Source organism: Phascolarctos cinereus, unplaced genomic scaffold, assembly GCF_003287225.1.
Source record: "Phascolarctos cinereus isolate Bilbo 61053 unplaced genomic scaffold, phaCin_HiC Scaffold_2;HRSCAF=192, whole genome shotgun sequence".
Classification (NCBI taxonomy): Eukaryota; Metazoa; Chordata; class Mammalia; order Diprotodontia; family Phascolarctidae; genus Phascolarctos; species Phascolarctos cinereus.
In genome coordinates this window covers 346,132,130-346,150,992 of record NW_027555625.1, presented here as the reverse complement: position 1 = coordinate 346,150,992, position 18,863 = coordinate 346,132,130, and the positions used below count along the sequence as shown (strand labels likewise).

Sequence of the window (18,863 nt, the reverse complement as noted above, 5' to 3'; positions counted from 1 at the left end):
TGTGTACATTGGTGGGAGAGGGTGACTGTGGTTTACAGGTGGACTGTTATGATTATTCTTGTTTTGCGTGTTTTAATAATGTTTGATGATTGAATTAATATGATCATTTTAGCTTATTTAAATGAGAAGCATAGGGGCGCAGGAGCTATGATGAATAGTAGACTTACAGCTTCCCCTGACCATTGTTACATCTGGGATCATTAGAGTGAGTTGTGGCAGTATTGCCATGCTCCTCTGAGAAACCCTAACCTGGCAGCATGAGTGCAGATTGACGTGAGTGAGCAAGCCCAGAGAGAGAAAGGAGATGAATTGGGGTTGTGTTCATCAGCAGAGGGGTTCCTGAGTAGGGAACTTAATATGAAAGCTAGTCAAATCCCTATGGGATGTCCATTTTAACAGTTTTTTAAATGTTATTTGGAGCAGAAAGTGGGTGGTAAGCTAGTGAAATTTTATTGATACCAAGCCTAGCATAAACTGAAGACTGTGAATAACTCAAGGCTATAATCAGGCTGAAAGATGGGGCTGTCAGCCAGTGGCTGATGATGCAAATGAAGAAATGTAATAGAGAATTTGTTACTGCAGGAGAATTTAGAGTTAAACAGTACCTTCTTAGGAAAAAAGACAATTTCAACTCTCACTTTCAACCTCAATGTCTGCTCAGTATACAGATATTAACTGCAATACCTAGGCTAATTTATAGCAAAATGAAGATGTTAAATTGTATCAGTACATGGCCATTTTGTATTCAGACTGTGCTTCATGAAAAAAAAAACCACAAAATATTATCAGTGGTAATACACTGTTATGGTAAATTACACTGAGATTTTATTGCTTGGGGAAAGAATAGAAGAGGAATTGATAAAGTAATGAAAACATTCTCTACCACAAGGGGAAAGAATTTACTTTGTAAAACTTAAATAAAATTTTATAAAAATTCTGATGAGTGTTATCATATTCACCAATGCTGCCAAAAATATAAATTTAACGTCTTTTTTTTTAAAAAGGAAGAATATTCCAAGAGTTGGAGGGAGGAGCAGAATTTTAAAGTAGTGTTTCCAGCTTTGGAAGCTTATATATTTTTGGCCTTAGCAGAGGCGGGAGAGTTAATCTAGGATGGAAGGGAAAAACGGAAGGTCACAAGCATTTATTTAGTGCTTATTACGTGGTGGGCACTGTGCCAAATATTTTATAAATATTATCTCATTTGATTCTTACCACAAATTGAGAGGTAGGGTTTATTATGATCCCCATTCTACAATTGAAGAACTGAGGCAGACAGTTGTTACTTACCCAGGGTGCCACAGCTGGTAAGTATATGAGATCAAATTTGAACTTACTCTTCTTCTAGATCAGCATTCTTATCTAGCTGCATAGAAGATCCTTCTGTGTAGACTAGGTAACTTCCTTCCTTTTTCCTTTGGCGTTGGTTTTCCAGCCAATATTGAAGGTTCTTCCAGAGCTAAATACCCTCCATCTAAAACACTTGAGATTTTGAACCCAGTTAGAGATCAAGCAAGGATAGGATGTATTAGGGCCAAGTATTTAGTTAGGGATATACTCTCTTGTTTCTGTTAACCCTCTGGAGAATTTACTTCTAACATTTACATCTAACATTTACCTCTTATGCTTGCCTCAGGCTTTCATCTGATGTATAGTTAAGATGATCACAGGTAAAAGACTCAGTTCTTCAGGGGATTTGTACCTTCAAGACACACATTTAGAAAAAACAAGGTTCCAAGTTTTCAAATAATTTTTGGCTGAACCTTCCAAAAGTGAATTTCAAACTGGTTAGCCATAAGAGTTGGGAAGTAATTGCTGTTGTCAGCCATAGAACTAGCATTGAATTATTGATGTTTTAGGTCATGACGAAAAAATTCATGATAGAGTGAATAAGACCTAGGTTTGATCTGTCCCTAACAATTCCCATATTCCTAGCTGTTCTGAATTTTGTGGCATTGTTTACAAATTAAGATCTTATATGATGTTGTAGCTGTGAACAAAGAGTGTATCTATGTTAAGGCCATAGTGTGATATGTAATTTTGTTCTGGCTCAAACATTTTGCTGACTCTTGGTGCATAGAGAATGTTTATATATTGGTAAGCCACTAGTACCAAGTAAAGATCCTGTCATATGACACACATGTGCTTGGCAATGATCTTGCCCTGCAGACTGCTTAATAATTTTCATTATTTTTAATTAAAGTTGAAGAAGTGCAGACTCTAGCTGAAATTAAGGTAGGTTGTGTTGCCGGAATCTGGTAATTACTTTAATTGATCACAAGATAGTTTCCTTGATCACCAATTAGACCAAATTGCCGATCATGTTTCAAGACGTGAAGAAATGCCCAGGCTGATTTATGTAATAGTGTTTTCATTTCTAATCAGACATAAATATCATTTCCTCTCATAGCAATTGTATTTTATAAAAGTAGGGTTATGGACCCTCAAACACAAAGGTGATTCATAAACAATAGAGTTCTAATTCATCGAATTAGTAAAGGAAGTATTTAGAGGCTTAATGGAGATTGCATTGGGGAAATGACTTTGGAGTGGTTGGTGCTCATTTTCTTAGAGGGAGATGTTCTTTTTTAGTACATAATTAAAATAGTCTATAATCAAAATGTAAAAGACAGCAGCAGATTTAAAGAACTTATATCAAAGCAAATTGCTCTGCACATAATTTAAGATTGCAAACATTGTGCAAGAAGTTAAGTCTTAGAAATCTTCAGTGGTATTGCATTTTTGTATTCAGGGTGCTGGTAAATATTTTTCAGATTTATACAGGCCTTTTTTTTGGTTCTCTTTTTGTGATAGTTTCATAGGTTTGTGGTATAATTATTCACATTGACAAAAATAAATCAAAAGGTGTTTGAAGAAGAATGAAAGCTCCAGAAAAGAGTTGATTTGAGGTTCATGGAAAAACTTTTTAATTGCTGATGGTTTGGAGATTTCCAAATGACAAACTTCATTGGTCTGATTTACCATGATTGTAACACTAACATTCCTCAGAATGGCCATGTGACTTAAAAAGTCATACTTCATCATGCATTCATTGATTTGTTCTTAAAATGTTTGTAATTTTCCAATGAGGAAAGACTGAAGCTATTATCAACCATTATATGTTCTTTGTTGACCATATGTGTGTTTGAAATGACTGGGGCGTAATAGATCAGGGAGCATATACAAACTGTGCTTCAAACTGGTACTAAAAATCCACCTCAACAGGTAGGCATATGTCAAGAAGTTACCATGAGCCAAAATATTTTAATATGAACCAGGTTACATGCATTGTGAGCTATGCCGAATCATTTTACAGTGGAGACTTCATTTGCATGTATTGTTCAATTCACGGATTCAAGGCAGTCTTTTGCTTCTAAGATAATGTACAATTGCTCTTTTCAGGAATTTGATACTTTAATTTTGGCTATTCTTAAGTAGCCCTCAGAACTTGTTTTTTCTCTTTCCGTTTATAGTTTTTCCTCTTGAGTGGCAAGTTTGCTTCATTATATAATATTTTACCAGTCCTTGTGCACTTTCAGATTGCAATTGTAGTTCTCTTCAGCAAGAAAATTTTTTCCCTTTTGCTGAACTTTATGTTTGAACATGTGCCTCTCCATTCGTGACCCCTCCAGACCCTTCAGGGCAGTCAGAGGTCTGACCACTAAGATTTCCTGCTACTTCATTTTCACTCATCTAAGTCCCGTAAAAATTGTTTTATTTTAATTTGAAAGCTATGTATCGTGGAGGATGCTTTTCATTTGAGAATTGTTTATATTTCCATAATTGATTTGTGCTGCTTGAAGGGGAAGGTGGCCCATAGGTATCTTTTTGTTACCAGCATAGGTTAGTTGTTCTTTTCTGAAGAAAGTGTTAGGAGTAAATTCTGTTTCAATCACTGAAACTTTTGTGATCACTATTCAAGTGAAAATATTAAGTGAATGTTGAGGAAGAATCTTTTTTTTTTTTTTTTTTGCTGGGCAATGAGGTTAAGTGACTTGCCCAGGGTCACATGGCTAGTAAGCTAGTCAAGTGTCTGAGGCTAGATTTGAACTCAAGTCCTCCTGACTCCAGGGCTCTATCTACTGCGGCACCTAGCTGCTCTGAAGAAGAATCTTTTAAAATAGGGAAAAGTCCAAATTTAGGACCCCTTGTAGTATCTTCATTTATTTTTTCATGTTGCATTTGTATTGGCTGGTGTGTGTGTGTGTGTGTGTGTGTGTGTGTGTGTGTGTGTGTGTGTGTGTGTTTTGAAAACAAGCTCTATCAGTGGATGGTTGTTGTCTGTAGCTAACTGTTCTCTATCACTGTGTCATGGAATGGGCTGCTGAGCAAAGTCTTGATTACATTTTTTACCTACCTGTGCTACCTTTGGCAAGACATTTCACTTCCGTTGGCCTTAGTTTGCTCATCTGTAAAATCAGGGATGGGACTAGATGACCTCTAAGCCCTTCCAGCTCTAGATCCGTGACCGTTAGTCCTAAGCCCCATTCATCAATGTTTTGGGAAACCAAAAGGATTCAAAGCTTATTTGTGAACTTTAAAGTATTTCATAGTATTCCCTCAGATCGAGAAAGTTCAGGGAAAGAAAACATGACCTATGTAGGGAGTATATTTCATGTGTATTTTCCTTTGAAATACCTGATTTTACTTAAATTAATTGCTAATAAAATTGTTCTTAGTGACCAGTGTCTGCATGTCTATTGATGCTAATAGCATAAGGGGGGTTCCCCTTAAGGTTCTAGGAACTGATCAAGAGCAGTGTTAGACCCTACACTCCTTGGAGGTCAAAGACAATATCTATCATATTGACCTTTTTACAGCTTCTTGTGCAGATAAGCTTTTGCTAAATTCTTTTGACAGTGAATTTCTGATTAGATTGAAAGCTGAACAAAGCTTCATCTTTCAAATATGTGAATATAGAGCACTAAATATTTTAAATCGTTGCAGCTTCAAGCAACCAAAATTGGTCTTCACATTTGATTTCATTCTTTCTTCCTGGTAAATGTCCTCCTCCCTCTCTCTTCAGTAAAATTCAGTTAAATCATATTATAAAATAGTGCAGAGAATGTGAGTTTCTTCTACTTGGATGTAACTTATTAAATGTACGTAGTCAAAATTTCCTCTTTACCTAACATGGAAAACTTAGGAACTTAAGCTTAATGAAATTAATGATAAGGCTTTTTTTTTTTTTTGAGATGCTGTCTTTCCAAATGGCATGGAATAGGTATCGAAAATGTCATCTTTCTTACTTGTCATCATTAATAGATATGTTTGCTGATATTAAATGCATGCAGTTCAGTAACAAAATGAATGTGTTTTTTTCTTCATGGGTTAAATGAAGTGAAATATTTATTTATATGGATGTAGGAAGTACTACTATGGGAATTCTACTCTAATGTGCCATCATGTTCGAGTCTTACCAAATCTGTCTGGCTTTCAGACATAGTAAGGACAAACTTCACTATTGTTTACATAATTCTCTTAACATTTCAAAGCAAACCTTTTCTCTCAAGCCAAATTTATTTTCTCCTTAGCAAACATAATATATTTATGTTTTTCACGTGATGCTGAGGCAAAATCAGCTGCTTCTCTTTGTGTCCTCTGTGATGAAATATATGATTTTAGAAGTCCAGCTCTCATCTCCTTGAATTTCTTCTGTACAAAGATCCTATTGCTTTTAAGTAGCAGCAGCCATACATTGGCAGGAAGGCCTCAATTAGGCAGTTAAGTGTCTTGAGCTAAGTAAACGCCTTTGTTTATGCATAGTTAAAATGTATTGGGGAGGGGGAATGGGAAGATGTCCTTTACCTTTTTCTTAAAGTAAATTTTTACTGATATCTTTTTAATATTAACTACATTTCCCAATGTAACTCCTCCATCTCTTTCTGGAGACCATTCCCTTATAACAGAATAATAAAGAGGGAAAACACAGATCAGTGAAGCTAACTAATGTATTGAAAAAAATCTGACATTATATGAAAAGTATTACACCCAAAGTACACACCTTTTCAAAGAAGCAGGGGGAGGTACTTTCTCATATCTCTTCTTTGGTCATATTTCTTTTGCAGCCCTCAGTTTCTTTTTTATTATTACTGTTCTTTACGTATACATTGTTGTATATCTAGCTGTTAGTACAGTGCCTGTCACATAGAGAGTGCTTAATAAATAGTTATTGTCGGAATATCGTCATTATGCATATTGTTTATCTGATTGTGCTTACTTTATTTTAAATCAGTTCATATAAATCTTCCCATGCTTCCCTGTAGTCTTTAGCCTGGCACATGACAAGCCCTTGATAAATGCTTGTTGATTGATTATTCAGTATTTCTTAAGATGCGGTAATATTTTATTGCGTTCATGTACCACATCTTGTTTAGCCATTCCCCAGTAGATGGTCTTCTGCTTTGTTTCCAATTTTTTGCTATCAGAAAAAGTGCTGCTGTAAAAATTTTGGTGTGTGTGGGGCCTCTTTGTCATTGATCTCTTTGTGGGACATATGTGGATTAGTGGAATGTCTGTGTCAAAGGGTATGTGGAGACTTTAGTTACTTTCTTTGCATAATTCCCAATTGCTTTCCTAACTAGTTGGGCAGATTATGCAGCTCTACCACATTATTTTGTTCACCTTTCTTTTGTTATTTCTAACTTTTGTCATCTCTACTGGATGTGAGGGGAAACCTCAGAATTGTTTGGATTTTCATTTCTCTTATTATTAGTGGTTTGGAGTATTCTTTCATATTGTTTTTGATGGTTTGTAATTTTTCTTTTGAGAACTTAGTGGAGAAATTTTAGTAATTACTTTATCAGTGATTTGACATGAATTTTTGCTCCAGCCATTACTTTCCTTAGAATTTTAAAAATTGATTTATTTTTGTCTTTACATTACTTAAATATCTCCCTGTGATCTCCCCCCCCATCTCCTATCAAAGAGCCGTCCTTTGTGAAAAAGAATTTTTTCCTTTCTTATTCTTGTGGCATTAATTTTGTTCATGCAGAAGCCTTCCAGTTTCATAAAATCAAAATCATCTATTTTGTCTTTGGAATTGCCTCTTTCCCTTATGAATGGTTTAGAATTTACCCTCTATCCATAGCTGAACTAGTTTTGTTCTAATCTTTTTTTTTTTTTTGGTGAGGCAATTGGGATTAAGTGACTTGCCCAGAATCACATAGCTAGTGTCATGTGTCTGAGGCCAGATTTGAACTCAGGTCCTCCTGACTCCAGGGCCTGTGCTCTATCCACTACACCATTCTAATCTTTTTATCTTTAGTATCCAGGTCACATATCCGTTTTGAGTTCATCTTATTGTATGGTATAAGGTGTGGCTTTTTAAGTTTAATTTCTGCCAGACTGCTTTTTCACGTTACCTAGCAAATTCTTGTGTTGTAGAGTTCTTTCCTTAATAATTTGTTTTTTGTTTTATTGAACTTAAGGCTTTTGAGTCAGTTATACTTATTTTATTTTGAACTTATGAAAGAAAACAACCATTTCATAACAGTAGAATAAAAAAAGATGATTGAACGTGAAACTGCAAATCTATTATGTACAACTTGCTATTCCTTTTAAATATATAATAAAGTTATCTTGTAACTTTTTCCCCTTTTTTCCTTCCCTCCCTGCTTCTCCCTTAGAGACGGCTACCATTAGGCACGAATATGTGTGTGTGTGTGTGTGTGTGTGTGTGTGTGTGTGTGTGTGTGTGTGTGTGTGTATATATATATATATGCAAAATTATTGTATACATCTACTTGTTGGTTCTTTCTCTGGATGCTGATAGTGTCTTTCTTCATAGTTTCTTTGTAGTTAATTTGGGTATTTGTAATAGTCAAAAAGACTTATTCGCTCAAAGTCGTTCTTAAAACAATATTGCTTTTACTGTATATGATATTCTCTTAGTTCTGCTCATGTTGCTCTTCATTATTTTGTGCAAGTCTTTCTATGTTTTTCTAAAACCAACGAGCTCATCATGTCTTATAGCACAGTAGTGTTCTATCACAATCATGTATTTCAACTTGTTCAGTCATTCCCTAATTGATGGGCATCCCTGCAGTTTCCTGTTCTTTGCCGCCGCAAAGAGAATTGCTATAAATATTTTAGAACATGTAAGCTCTTTTTATTTTTTCCTAATCATCTTTGGAAATAGACCTAGTGGTATTGCTGGGTCAGAGGATATAGGTAGTTTGATAATTCTTTAGGCATAATCCAAATTGGTTAGATCAGTTAGTTCACAGTTCCACAACAGTGACTTAGTGTCTCAATTTTTCTACATCTTCTTCAACATTTGTCATCTCCCCTTCGATCATTTAGATAGGTGTGAGATAATCTACTTTTGTAAATTTGACTTCCTTATACTATAGTTTGATTTCTGGAAGTGCTTTCCCACTTTCATGCCTAGTTTTTCCATAATTTCTCTTTATATTGCAGGCCTTTTGTTCCTCCAAATGAAGTTTTAGTTTTTTGTTTAGCTTTGTAAGGTGTCCCCCTGACAGTTTGGTTTAGCACTAAGTCTGTAAATTGACTTCAGCAGTATCATCATTTTTTATTAAATTGGCCAAATCCAGGCAGGAGAACTTAGTGCTCCTCCAGTTATTTACCTTGTTCTTTATTTCTTTAAGGAGCATTTTGTAATTATATCAATGCAGGCATTAAGTATGCTTTGGTTGTTTAACTTCCAAATATTTTATGCATTTTGTAGATATTTGGAATGGAATTTTATTATTCTTTCATAGAAATGCTATCAATTTTTATGGCTTTACTTTGCTACCTACTCTATTGAAGATATTAATCATCTCATTTAATTTCTTTGCTGATTCCCTAGAATTTTCCCAGTAAATTATCATGCTATCCACTAATGGGAGTAGTTTTTTTGAATAATATTTTTTTCTCAATTACATGTAAAAAACAATTTTTAACAGTCATTCTTTTAGAATTTTGAGTTCCAAATCTTCTCCTTCCCTAGGCTTCTCTCTTCCTGAGATGGTAAGTAATTTCATAAAGGTTATACACGTGCAGTCGTGTGAAACATTTACATATTAGTCTTGTTGTAAAAGAAAACAGACTCAAAAAAATGCTGCAAAAAAAAATAAAGTGAAAAATAGTATGCTTCAATCTGCATTCAAACTCCCATTAGTTCTTTCTCTGGAGGTGGATAGCGTTTTGCATCATGAGTCCTTTGGAATTGGCTTGGATCACTGTATTGATGAAAATAGCTAAATAATTCACAGTTGAGCATTGTACAGTATTGCTGTTGTTACGTACAGCGCTCTCTTATTTCTGCTCACTTCACTTTGCATCAGTTCATGTAAATCTTTCCAGGTTTTTTCTGAAATCATCATGCTCATTATTTCTTATAGCACAATAGTATTCCATTACAATCACATGCCACAATTTGTTCAGCTGTTCCTAATGGGTATAGTTTTGTCTCCTCTTTGCCTGTCTTTATACTTTTATTTTCTTTTTCTTGTGCTGTTTCTACTGCTAGCATTTCTAGAAATATGTCAAATAATAGTGGGAAAGGGGTGGCCCTGCCTTCCTTACTGTTTTTATTTTACTGTTTTCTGTTGCTTTTAATGTTAACATGGTTTTAGATAAATACTTTTTCTCATCGTATTTTAGAAGATCCTTCTGTGCCTGTGCTTTGTAGGGTTTTCAGCATAAATGAGTATTATGTTTTGTCAAATGCTTTTTCTTTATTTTTTGATATATTCAATACTGCTTTCTGCTGATTCACCTCCTGTCTCTCTGACTTTTCAGTCTTCTCAGTCTTTTTTACTGGCTCATCATCTGCATTATGCCCCTTAATTTTGTATGTTTCCTAAGACTTTATCCTGGGCCTCTTCTCTTCTCCCTGTGTACTTTCTCTTGGTAACCTCATCGGCTTCCATGGATTTAACTCATCTCTCTGTTGATGACTACTAGATCTCTCCCTTGAGCTTCAGTTGGATATCCTGGAGACATCTTAAACTTGTCATGTCTAAACACACTCCCCTCTTCCAAACTTCCTTATTTCTGTTGAAAGCATTACCTTCCTTCCAGTGTCTCAGTTTCATGATTTGTCATTATCCTAAACTCTTCACTTTCCCTCACTGCAAATATCCACTCAGTTGCTAAACCTTACTATTTCTACCTTCACAATAATTGTTCACATTTGGCACCTTTTCTGTGGTCATACAGTTACCTATTTAATTCAAGTTCTCATTGTCTGTCACCTAGATTATTGCAGCAGCCTCTTAATTTGTTTGCCATGCCTTAAATCTCTCCCTTTTCCTGTCCATCCTATATGCTGCTGATAAAATAATTTTCCTTAAGCACAAATCTGACCAGATGATTCCCCTACTTAACTAATTTCAGTGGTTTTTTTATTGTCTCCATGATAAAACACAAACTCCCCTGTTTAGTTTTTAAAGTCCTATATAATTTGGCCCCAAACTGCCTTTCCAGCCTTATAGTATATTACTCTCCCTCTTGTACTCCTTGTAGTCTAGCCAAAGTGGCTTTCTCATTGTTCCTCTGTATGACAATCCATCTTCCATCTTCATGCCTTTGCAGTGATTCTCTCTCATGCCTGGGATCTTTGCCTCACAGTTCCTCTTCTTTTTTTTTTTAAGCTGTAACTCAGACATAATCGTCTGTATGAAACCTTTTCTGTTTGCCTTTTTTTCTCTAGTTTTGTGTTACTTAAATGATTGTTTTTTTTCTTTTATCTGTTTCTTCCCCTCTTTTGTCTCTTCTTTCTCAGTTAAGTGGGTAGTTCAAATTCTTATCTTTCCCCTTCTCTACTTCTTGTGTTTGTTAATATTCTTTCTTTTCTTTTTTAACTTTGTTTTTTTCTAATAAGTTTTTCTTTGTGTTGTTCTCTTCCTTAATTCTCTTCTAGTCAGCACTAAAATTTTGTTCTCTGATTTATGGACTATACCTTTATTTCATGGAATCATAGAATTCTGGGATCCCAAATGAATAAATGAAAAAGTATTTACTAATTGCTTACTATTTGTTAAGCATTGTGCTAAGAACTAGGGATACAAAAAAAATTGAGATGAGGCAAGTAATATGGTATAGAAGCAGCACCATGTTGTAGAATTTATCCTGTATCTTAAATTGTGGGGCCCAATTCTGCCTTTTGTTTCCCCTATGATTGTTCTCCTCAGTGGTTATGCCATGTCATCCTTGTTCTGGATCCATGATATTTTCATTATTTCTTTCTGGTTTACTGCAGTAATTTTTCCTTGATCTGGGAGCTCTGGAATTTGGCCATAATATTCCTGGGAGTTTTCATTTTGAGATCTCTTTCAAGAAGTGATTGGTAGATTCTTTCAATTTCTCTTTTACCCTATGGTTCTAGAATATTAGGACAGTTTTCCTTGATAATTTCTTTTTCTTTTTTTCCTTTTTGGTGTGGCATTTGGGGTTGACTTGCCCAGGGTCACACAGCTAGTAAGTGTCGAGTGTCTGAGGCCAGATTTGAACTCAGGTCCTCCTGACTCCAAGGCTGGGGCTCTATCCACTGTGCCACCTAGCTAGTTGCCCCAATAATTTCTTGAAAGATAATGTCTAGGTTGTTTTTTTGATAATGGCTTTCATGTAGTCTAGCAGTTCTTAAATTCTCTCTCCTTGGTCTGCTGATTTAGTTGCCCCCAAGGCCTTGATGGGGTGTTTGTTGCATGTGGTAGACTGTGTTCTGCTCCGCTTTAACTCTGTGTGACAGACCTTTCTTGCTGACCTCCTAGGTTGTCTTGGCCTGGAAAATTGTTTCACCCCATCCTTTTGTGGGTTTTGCTGCCCCAGAATTTATTTTAAGAGTTATTTTAAAGTTGTTTGGAGGGGAATTTGGGTGAGGTCAGGTTAGTCACTGCCTTTTCTGTGCCATCTTGGCTTTACCCCCAAGAACTTAAATTCTGAAGGGAGAAGACAACACATAAAAGGAAGCTGAAAATGTGGTCAAGGGAGAGGTATCCCCATGGGACAGAATAGAGGAAACAGAGTTAGGAATGGAGCCATGAGAGGAATGAAAATATGGCTGGTTTTGGTGTTTTCCTTAAAATGGAGATTCTCCAAGAAAACAGCCAATCAGAGGAAGAGGCTGCTGGGACAAAGTATACTTCCAGCGTGAGAAGTCCAGGGGAAGAATGAATTTCCAGGGTGAGGAGGGCTCTGTGGCATAGCAGAGGAAGTCCAGAGAATCAGGAGGGGAACATAGAGAAGAATGGTGATGGAATGAAGAGGAATAAATTCTCATTAATTGAAAAACAGTTTTTTAAATGGTAAAAAAAAAAGTTCTGCTTATATCTTCTTATATAATTTTTTTAACCCTTTTAAAAAAATTCCATGGGTCAGCCTTTCTCTTGAAAAATATAACCTCTAAATATGGGATAATTTATTTCATTCCTTTTTTTCCATATTACTTGTATTTATTTATATATTTTCCTTATGCTTCTGTTTGGGGTGTTTTCAAGTTGAATGTTCTGCTCATGCCTCCGCCTTCTTCTCTGCATTGCCTTAAATGGCTGTCTTTTGTTGAATATCTCTCTCTCTCTCTCTCTCTCTCTCTCTCTCTCTGTCTCTCTCTCTCTCTCTGGTGAGGCAGTCGGGGTTAAGTGACTTGCCCAGGGTCACACAGCTGGTGAGTATCATGTGTCTGAGGGCAGATTTGAACTCAGGTCCTCCTGACTCCAGGGCCGGTGCTCTGTCCACTGCGCCACCTATCTGCCCCAGAATGTATCATTTTTATTGTTGATGCCTTAACTCAGGTTTTCTGAGGATTCCATTTTGAGGTGCACTTAAACTCCTTTGCTTTTCAGATTATACTCTTTCATTTTGTTCTGCAGTTTCTCTTTGCTGAGAAATAGTCTTGCGTTATTCAAATTTCTTTTCCATTATATCTGAAAGTTTTTCCCTACCTGCTTGCAGATTTTGTTGTCATTGAAATTTTTAACCACTTCATGTCTTAGATTTTAAAATAATGCATTTAGGTCTCTAAGGTGTGAGCTACATTCATTTCTAGTTTTTGTTATAGATTTAATTTCTCTTTTGAAACATTCTGAAATTTTTTGTTCTGTACTTTGATAAGAGTTCAAAAAGTTCTATATTTCATCAAACAGTGGATCATTTTTATTTGTCCTAAAATATTTGTTAAGAGAGTACTAGAAACTTTTTGAAGATTTAGTACTCATCCTTGTTTTTTCATCCTTGATTTATTTGTTTGTTTTCTGGGCTTTTCTTAGGGGTTTTCCTCCTGAAATCTTCAGTGTTTTACATTTTTTTTTTTACATTTATCTGTACTTTTCTGACTCCTTCCTCTTTGTTGACTGTATTTTCCCAAGGTTAAGCCACAGACTTATCTTAACCCCCTCACAGGTTGAAGGATAAAGAGTTTGATGGTCTAGGTCCCTAGCCTTAAGAGGTCTTTGAGGGGATAGCACTGGCATTATCTGGGTTTAATTTAAGTCTCTTTTCATTTAGGCCCAGGGTGGCCATGCATGCTGATTTCCCACCCCAGTTCCTCCCTTGACTCTCCCCTTTTTCCTTCTCATGACACAGCTGAAATGTTATCTGCCATTTTTGCAGGGTGTAGCAAGGGTGTTTGGGTACAGAGTGCCTGTAGCCTTATGAGTCTCAAAGCTAGGGCAAGGCCTTCTGCAAAAGACAGCATATTTTCATTGCTCTCCTTCCTTCTCCAGTGGTTGGGTAGTATTGGTGTCTGCTTCTTGTTGCCAGGTGAAAGTATTCTGGAAGAGTGTGGATCAGTGAGAATCCCAAGGAGGGCTCCAGGATGCAGGACCTAGATGATGGTGGGAAAGGGGCTGATTGAGCAGTCACTTGAAGAATTTGAATTCTCTCCTGTTGGGGTGCTCTCTTCTTTGTCCTAGGAATTCAGCTGTAATTACTTCACATGTGGTGCATAATTCTTTTTTTGGAGAGTTTGAGGGTGAAAGGGGCCTGGAGAATGTGCCATTTTACTGGTCACATTGTTAAAATGATTGAAGGAAAATTTTTCATCCTATCACAACAATATTATTGAGGGAGGTTGGTAGGTAGATGGGAAACATTCTCTTTCACAACTGAAATTTTGTTTTCAAGTCTACTGGAAGGGCTTAATGGTTTATCTAGTTTAATAATTGATAACTGAAAAAAAAATACCCATAACCTACAGTATAATAGTTCCTTTTACGTATCTGACCAGAAAGTGAGCCTCCACCTGTTATAGATCTAAGGCATAATTGGATTCTGCTCGCTGTTGGAGAGTTGCAGCTACATTATTTTTGAGTGCCTCACTCTATAGACAGTTAAAATGTCCAGATAGCTCATTGAGTGAGAATATTCTGAGACTATCTTTCATCCGTTAAAATCCCTCTTTGTCATTGTAGATCCCATGCCACTGTAGCTCTAGATAACTTGTTTTGTTTGTTTTGTGTGTGTGTGTATGTTTTCTTCAGGTTTTTGTGAGGTTTCTGGTAATCTTTTATCTAGTTAAATTTCTTTTACACAGCTGAGTCTGTGCTGGAGAAAATATGAATAGTTACTCATTTTTGTCTCTTCTCAGGCTTTTGGGTTTATGTCCCGAGTGGCACTACAAGCAGAAAAGATGAATCACCACCCTGAATGGTTCAATGTGTATAACAAGGTCAGTTCATTGGTTTATTTTTTGGTGATTGTAAGTACAGATTTTAAGCAGTTTCTCTTGCATTCCTTTACTTTATCTTGCATGGGGCAGAGTGTCCGGTACCTTGGAAGGCATTTTCTGTTTTGTTTCTTTTTTAAATTATGTTATTATAAAAGGCTTTAGCTTTAGAAGGAGAGATATCTATCTGTAGTTAGATATAGATATATGTATATATAATAAATATGCATGTGTAGATATTTGTGTGTATACACACACACATATACACTTGCATGCACAAACAATAAATATGAAATTATTTCTAAGAATCCAAATTCTGTTAGATGCTTTGTCAATAGAAATATATACTTTTTTTTACAGGTATTATCAATGGTAAGTAGATGACTCGATGGACAGAATGTTACAACTCAAGTCAGGAAGACCTGAATGCAAATGCAGCCTGAAACACTTAACCTTGGACAAGTCATTTAACTTGTCTCAGTTTCCTCAACTGTAAAATGGGGATAAGAATTGTACCTACCTCCCAGGGTTGTTGTGAGGATAAAATAATATTTGTGAAATGCTTAGCACAGTGCCTGTCATGTAGTTGCCACTATATAAATACTGGCTCTTCTCCTTTGCTTCTGCTCCTGTCTCCTTCTCTTTCTCTTTCTCCAGCTCTTTCTTCAAAGTTTGTAGTTCATGTGTATTATTTCAAGTTAGTAACATTTTTACTTGTTCTTTATTTTATGTTTTTCTTCTACTGGAATTAATATAAGTCAAGTGTAGTCAAATTAGGTCCCACTAGGTGAATGTTTGATTTGCAGGCGTCTTTCTTAATCTACGGTGTTTCTTGCGAGGCTAAATTCCTGAATAAGGGAGAAATTACATGATGTAGTTGATTTTAATTACCATATAGAAGATACCTTGCATTAAGTGACACTCAAGATTATGATTAAAAGTAATTAAACCAAAAACTATTTCCCTTCATTTTAGGTGATATCAGCTGCAAAGTCTCATCTTTTAAGATTTCCAAGGTGTTTTGTTTCCCCTTTGGTAATCATCTTTGTAAAATGAGAGAAAATTTAGCATATAGGTGGATCGTATAGAACATGCACATATATTCCCTAAGGGGCATAGTAGATAGAGCACTGGGCCTGGAGTCAGGAAGACCCAAGTTCAGATCTGGCCTCAGATATTTACTATCATAGTGTGACTTTGGGCTTTATTTAACCTCTGTTTCCCTCGGTTTCCTCAACTGTAAGATGGAGATCATAATAGCACCCACCTCCCAGAGTTGTTGAAACAAATCAGATAATATTTATAAAGCACTTAACAAAATACCTAGGCATATGATAAATCTTTTCCCTTGCCTGTTCTCTTTCCATTCCTCTTCCCTTCCCCCGGGTCAGAGTATGTGAGGACAGTTCACTCGTTTGGGAAGAGCAGTTCTGGTGGGGAGGGTCCACAGCTATTGGACCTTTGCAGGAGAGAGTTGGAGACCAAGTGATGGAAAGGCAGTGATGTTCATCTTTCTTGACCCTAGAATGCATCAGGAACTAATTAATTAGAGAGTGAGGTAGGGAGTGGAGGAAGGCTGTAACTTAGGGTGTCTCTATCCCAGTAAGTCTGGCTTCTTACCCATTTACTATTTGAGAATTAGTTGAGATCATTTGGGCCCCAAGACCTCTAATCTTTCACTTTACAAAATGAAAAGAGGCTGGAGCAGTTAGGAGGGACAGATAGTATGGCATGACATAAGGCTGGGATGACTTTCTGTAGGTACCGGTCTGTGTAGAACTTCTGAAAATCAACTAAGAGGCTCCCCTCCTTCTCCATCCTCAGCAGCAGCAGAAGGGTAGCACCCACTATGCTAGGGGAAACTAGAAGTAACCAGCTAATGGATGATTCTATTAGTTTTTCACCTCTATGCCTATGTCACACTGCAGATTTACATGACAGAACCACTACAGATTTCCACTAGTTTTCTTTATTCAGATAGATTTGACCATCTTTCTGGTCTTAATTTACTTACCACCTCTCCCTTCTGTGCCTCCTATTAGTCCTTTTGGGAAGAAGCCAGTCCTTGGCATCCCGTCTTACTTTCACAGACCCATGGGTGGGTTTTGTGCAAGTCCCTTACCCATACTTGTTTTAGATTCTATGGTCCATGTTTGAAGAGTGGTTAGATGGGGATGCTGATATTGCTGCTTAACTTAGGTGTCCCTTAGGCATGGTATGGTTATGTGTGTGTTTATGTGGGGGAGGGAGATGGCAAGGAAGGGACTTCTCCTGACTGTGGCCTGCTACAACTTCTTTGGGCCCCTGGCTACCACTTCTCTAGTACATCTGCTTTCCTGATTCTGGGGATTCTCCAATCATATTGAGCTGCGGAGCTTGGGGATCATTCAGGTATCGGATTGAGGTGTCAGCACTGGGTACCAGAAGTAGCCAGGAAGTTTGTCATCTCCAAAGGACCCAAGTGCTTTCTGTGCTGAGTCACACATACGGTTACCTGGAAGTAGGCAAGGAGTGATATGCTCATGAGCTGTACGACCCATATTACACTAGTATGTGTATTTTGTTAAGAGTCACTCATAACAGCCTGATATTGGGGTAGATTGTTTTCCTGGCTGCCTCTGCTAATAGATAAAATTCTGTTTCATTTATCAACTAGTCTGTGAAGAAGTAACTCCTTTTTCTTGTCCCCCCCTTTTTAGAGATGTGCTTATAAAGATAAAAATAATTAAGATGCTGTATTTTTAATGACTTAAGTCCCCTCAGTGGCCTAATTCAACATAGAGGTCTGAAACCCTACTTAAGTAATTGCTATTTTTTTCTTAAGAGGAAAGGTTGAGACTATGGCAACTAAACTGACTTTACAAGTGAAAAAGGTTTTTAATCCCAAGTTAGCAGCATGGTAGGCATCCATTATGATGAAATTTCCTTGTTTGGTTTTGTTGTGTTTAGGAACTACAGATATTTTCATATAAAGCACTTTTAAAAAGCTTCTTTGTTCTTTAAATTGTCATATGAATGTTTAACATTAGATCAACAATCTGTCCTGCTTGAAAGATACTAAAGAATTTGATTTTTTTTTTCTTTAATAAGTTGTTTTTTTTCTTTAGGTCCAGATAACTCTTATTTCGCATGACTGTGGTGGACTGACCAAGAGAGATATAAAACTGGCTCAGTTTATTGATAAAGCGGCTGCTTCTGTTTAACGTCTTGCAAACCACATACAAATAACATGAAAATCTCAAGTACAAAATATGTTGAAGGCAATTTACATGACCAGTGAATTTTGAAATTTCTGATTTACCTTGTACTAAGATGAAGATGTCTTACAATAAGGTCTTAAATATTAAAATGATTAGAACTTTTGTCTGGATCAATTTCAGTCACACTTTTAATATACAGGTAAACCAACTAACTTCAGTACCTAATAATGAAAAGGTGAAAACCATTCTCTCGAATATCAGAAACAATTTTTGAAATGATCAAATATTGTATCTGGCAAATTGAGCATTAAAAACTCAAGCTAGGGGCAGCTAGGTGGCACAGTGGATAGAGTACCAGCCCTGGAGTCAGGAGGACCTGAGTTCAAATCCAGCCTCAGACACTTGACACTTATTAGCTGTGTGACCCTGGGCAAGTCATTTAACCCCATTGCTTAGCAAAAAACAAAAACAAAAAACCAAACAAAAACTCAAGCCAAAAGTTTGACTTTTGCAAATACATTGGTATACTGGAGACTGTTATGTAAAATTTGAAAAGATTTATGAACTCTCTAAGGTAAGGATATTACTCTTACATCATAATTTTAATAAAATTGAAGATCTACTTTGAATGGAAGTTATCCCCATCTAAATAACTAATGATATTTTTGATATGATAATTTACCTTTATCTTTGATCATTTCTTTTATTAATCCTTTTATTGATGCTGTCGCTGAGATAACCTTTTAAAAATATCACTGTCAATACTTAAATTTGCATAAAGAACCACAAAATCCTACGTGACAATTTTGAATTAGCTTTTATATTTTGTGAGTTACCTTAGACATAGATTTGTGGTTAGCAAACCACGAAGATGTGGTTTTAGGTCTCCCCTTTAATGGAACTCTCTGTGTAGCCCTGGCCAAGTCCCTAAACCTCTCCATGCTCTAGCCAGAGGCGTCAAACTGGCCTGCAGAACTCCCAAGCGTGGGGACCAGATTAAAATATAATTGGGAAATGTTTAACAAAATAAAAATAGAGCACAAGCTAGA

General features: G+C 36.4%; 1 protein-coding gene across 1 annotated transcript in view; it reads left to right on the top strand.

Moving 5' to 3' along the window:
- The window catches only part of PCBD2 (pterin-4 alpha-carbinolamine dehydratase 2), a 52,090-nt gene extending 34,114 nt beyond the window's left edge, over positions 1 to 17,976 (top strand). Inside the window, exons 3-4 of the mRNA XM_020991240.2 lie at positions 14,537 to 14,617; positions 17,722 to 17,976. Of these exons, the coding sequence (XP_020846899.1) occupies positions 14,537 to 14,617; positions 17,722 to 17,817 (177 nt within the window). The 3' untranslated portion in view covers positions 17,818 to 17,976. The remainder of the gene's footprint in view (positions 1 to 14,536; positions 14,618 to 17,721) is intronic.
- The last annotated feature ends 887 nt before the right edge of the window (positions 17,977 to 18,863 follow it).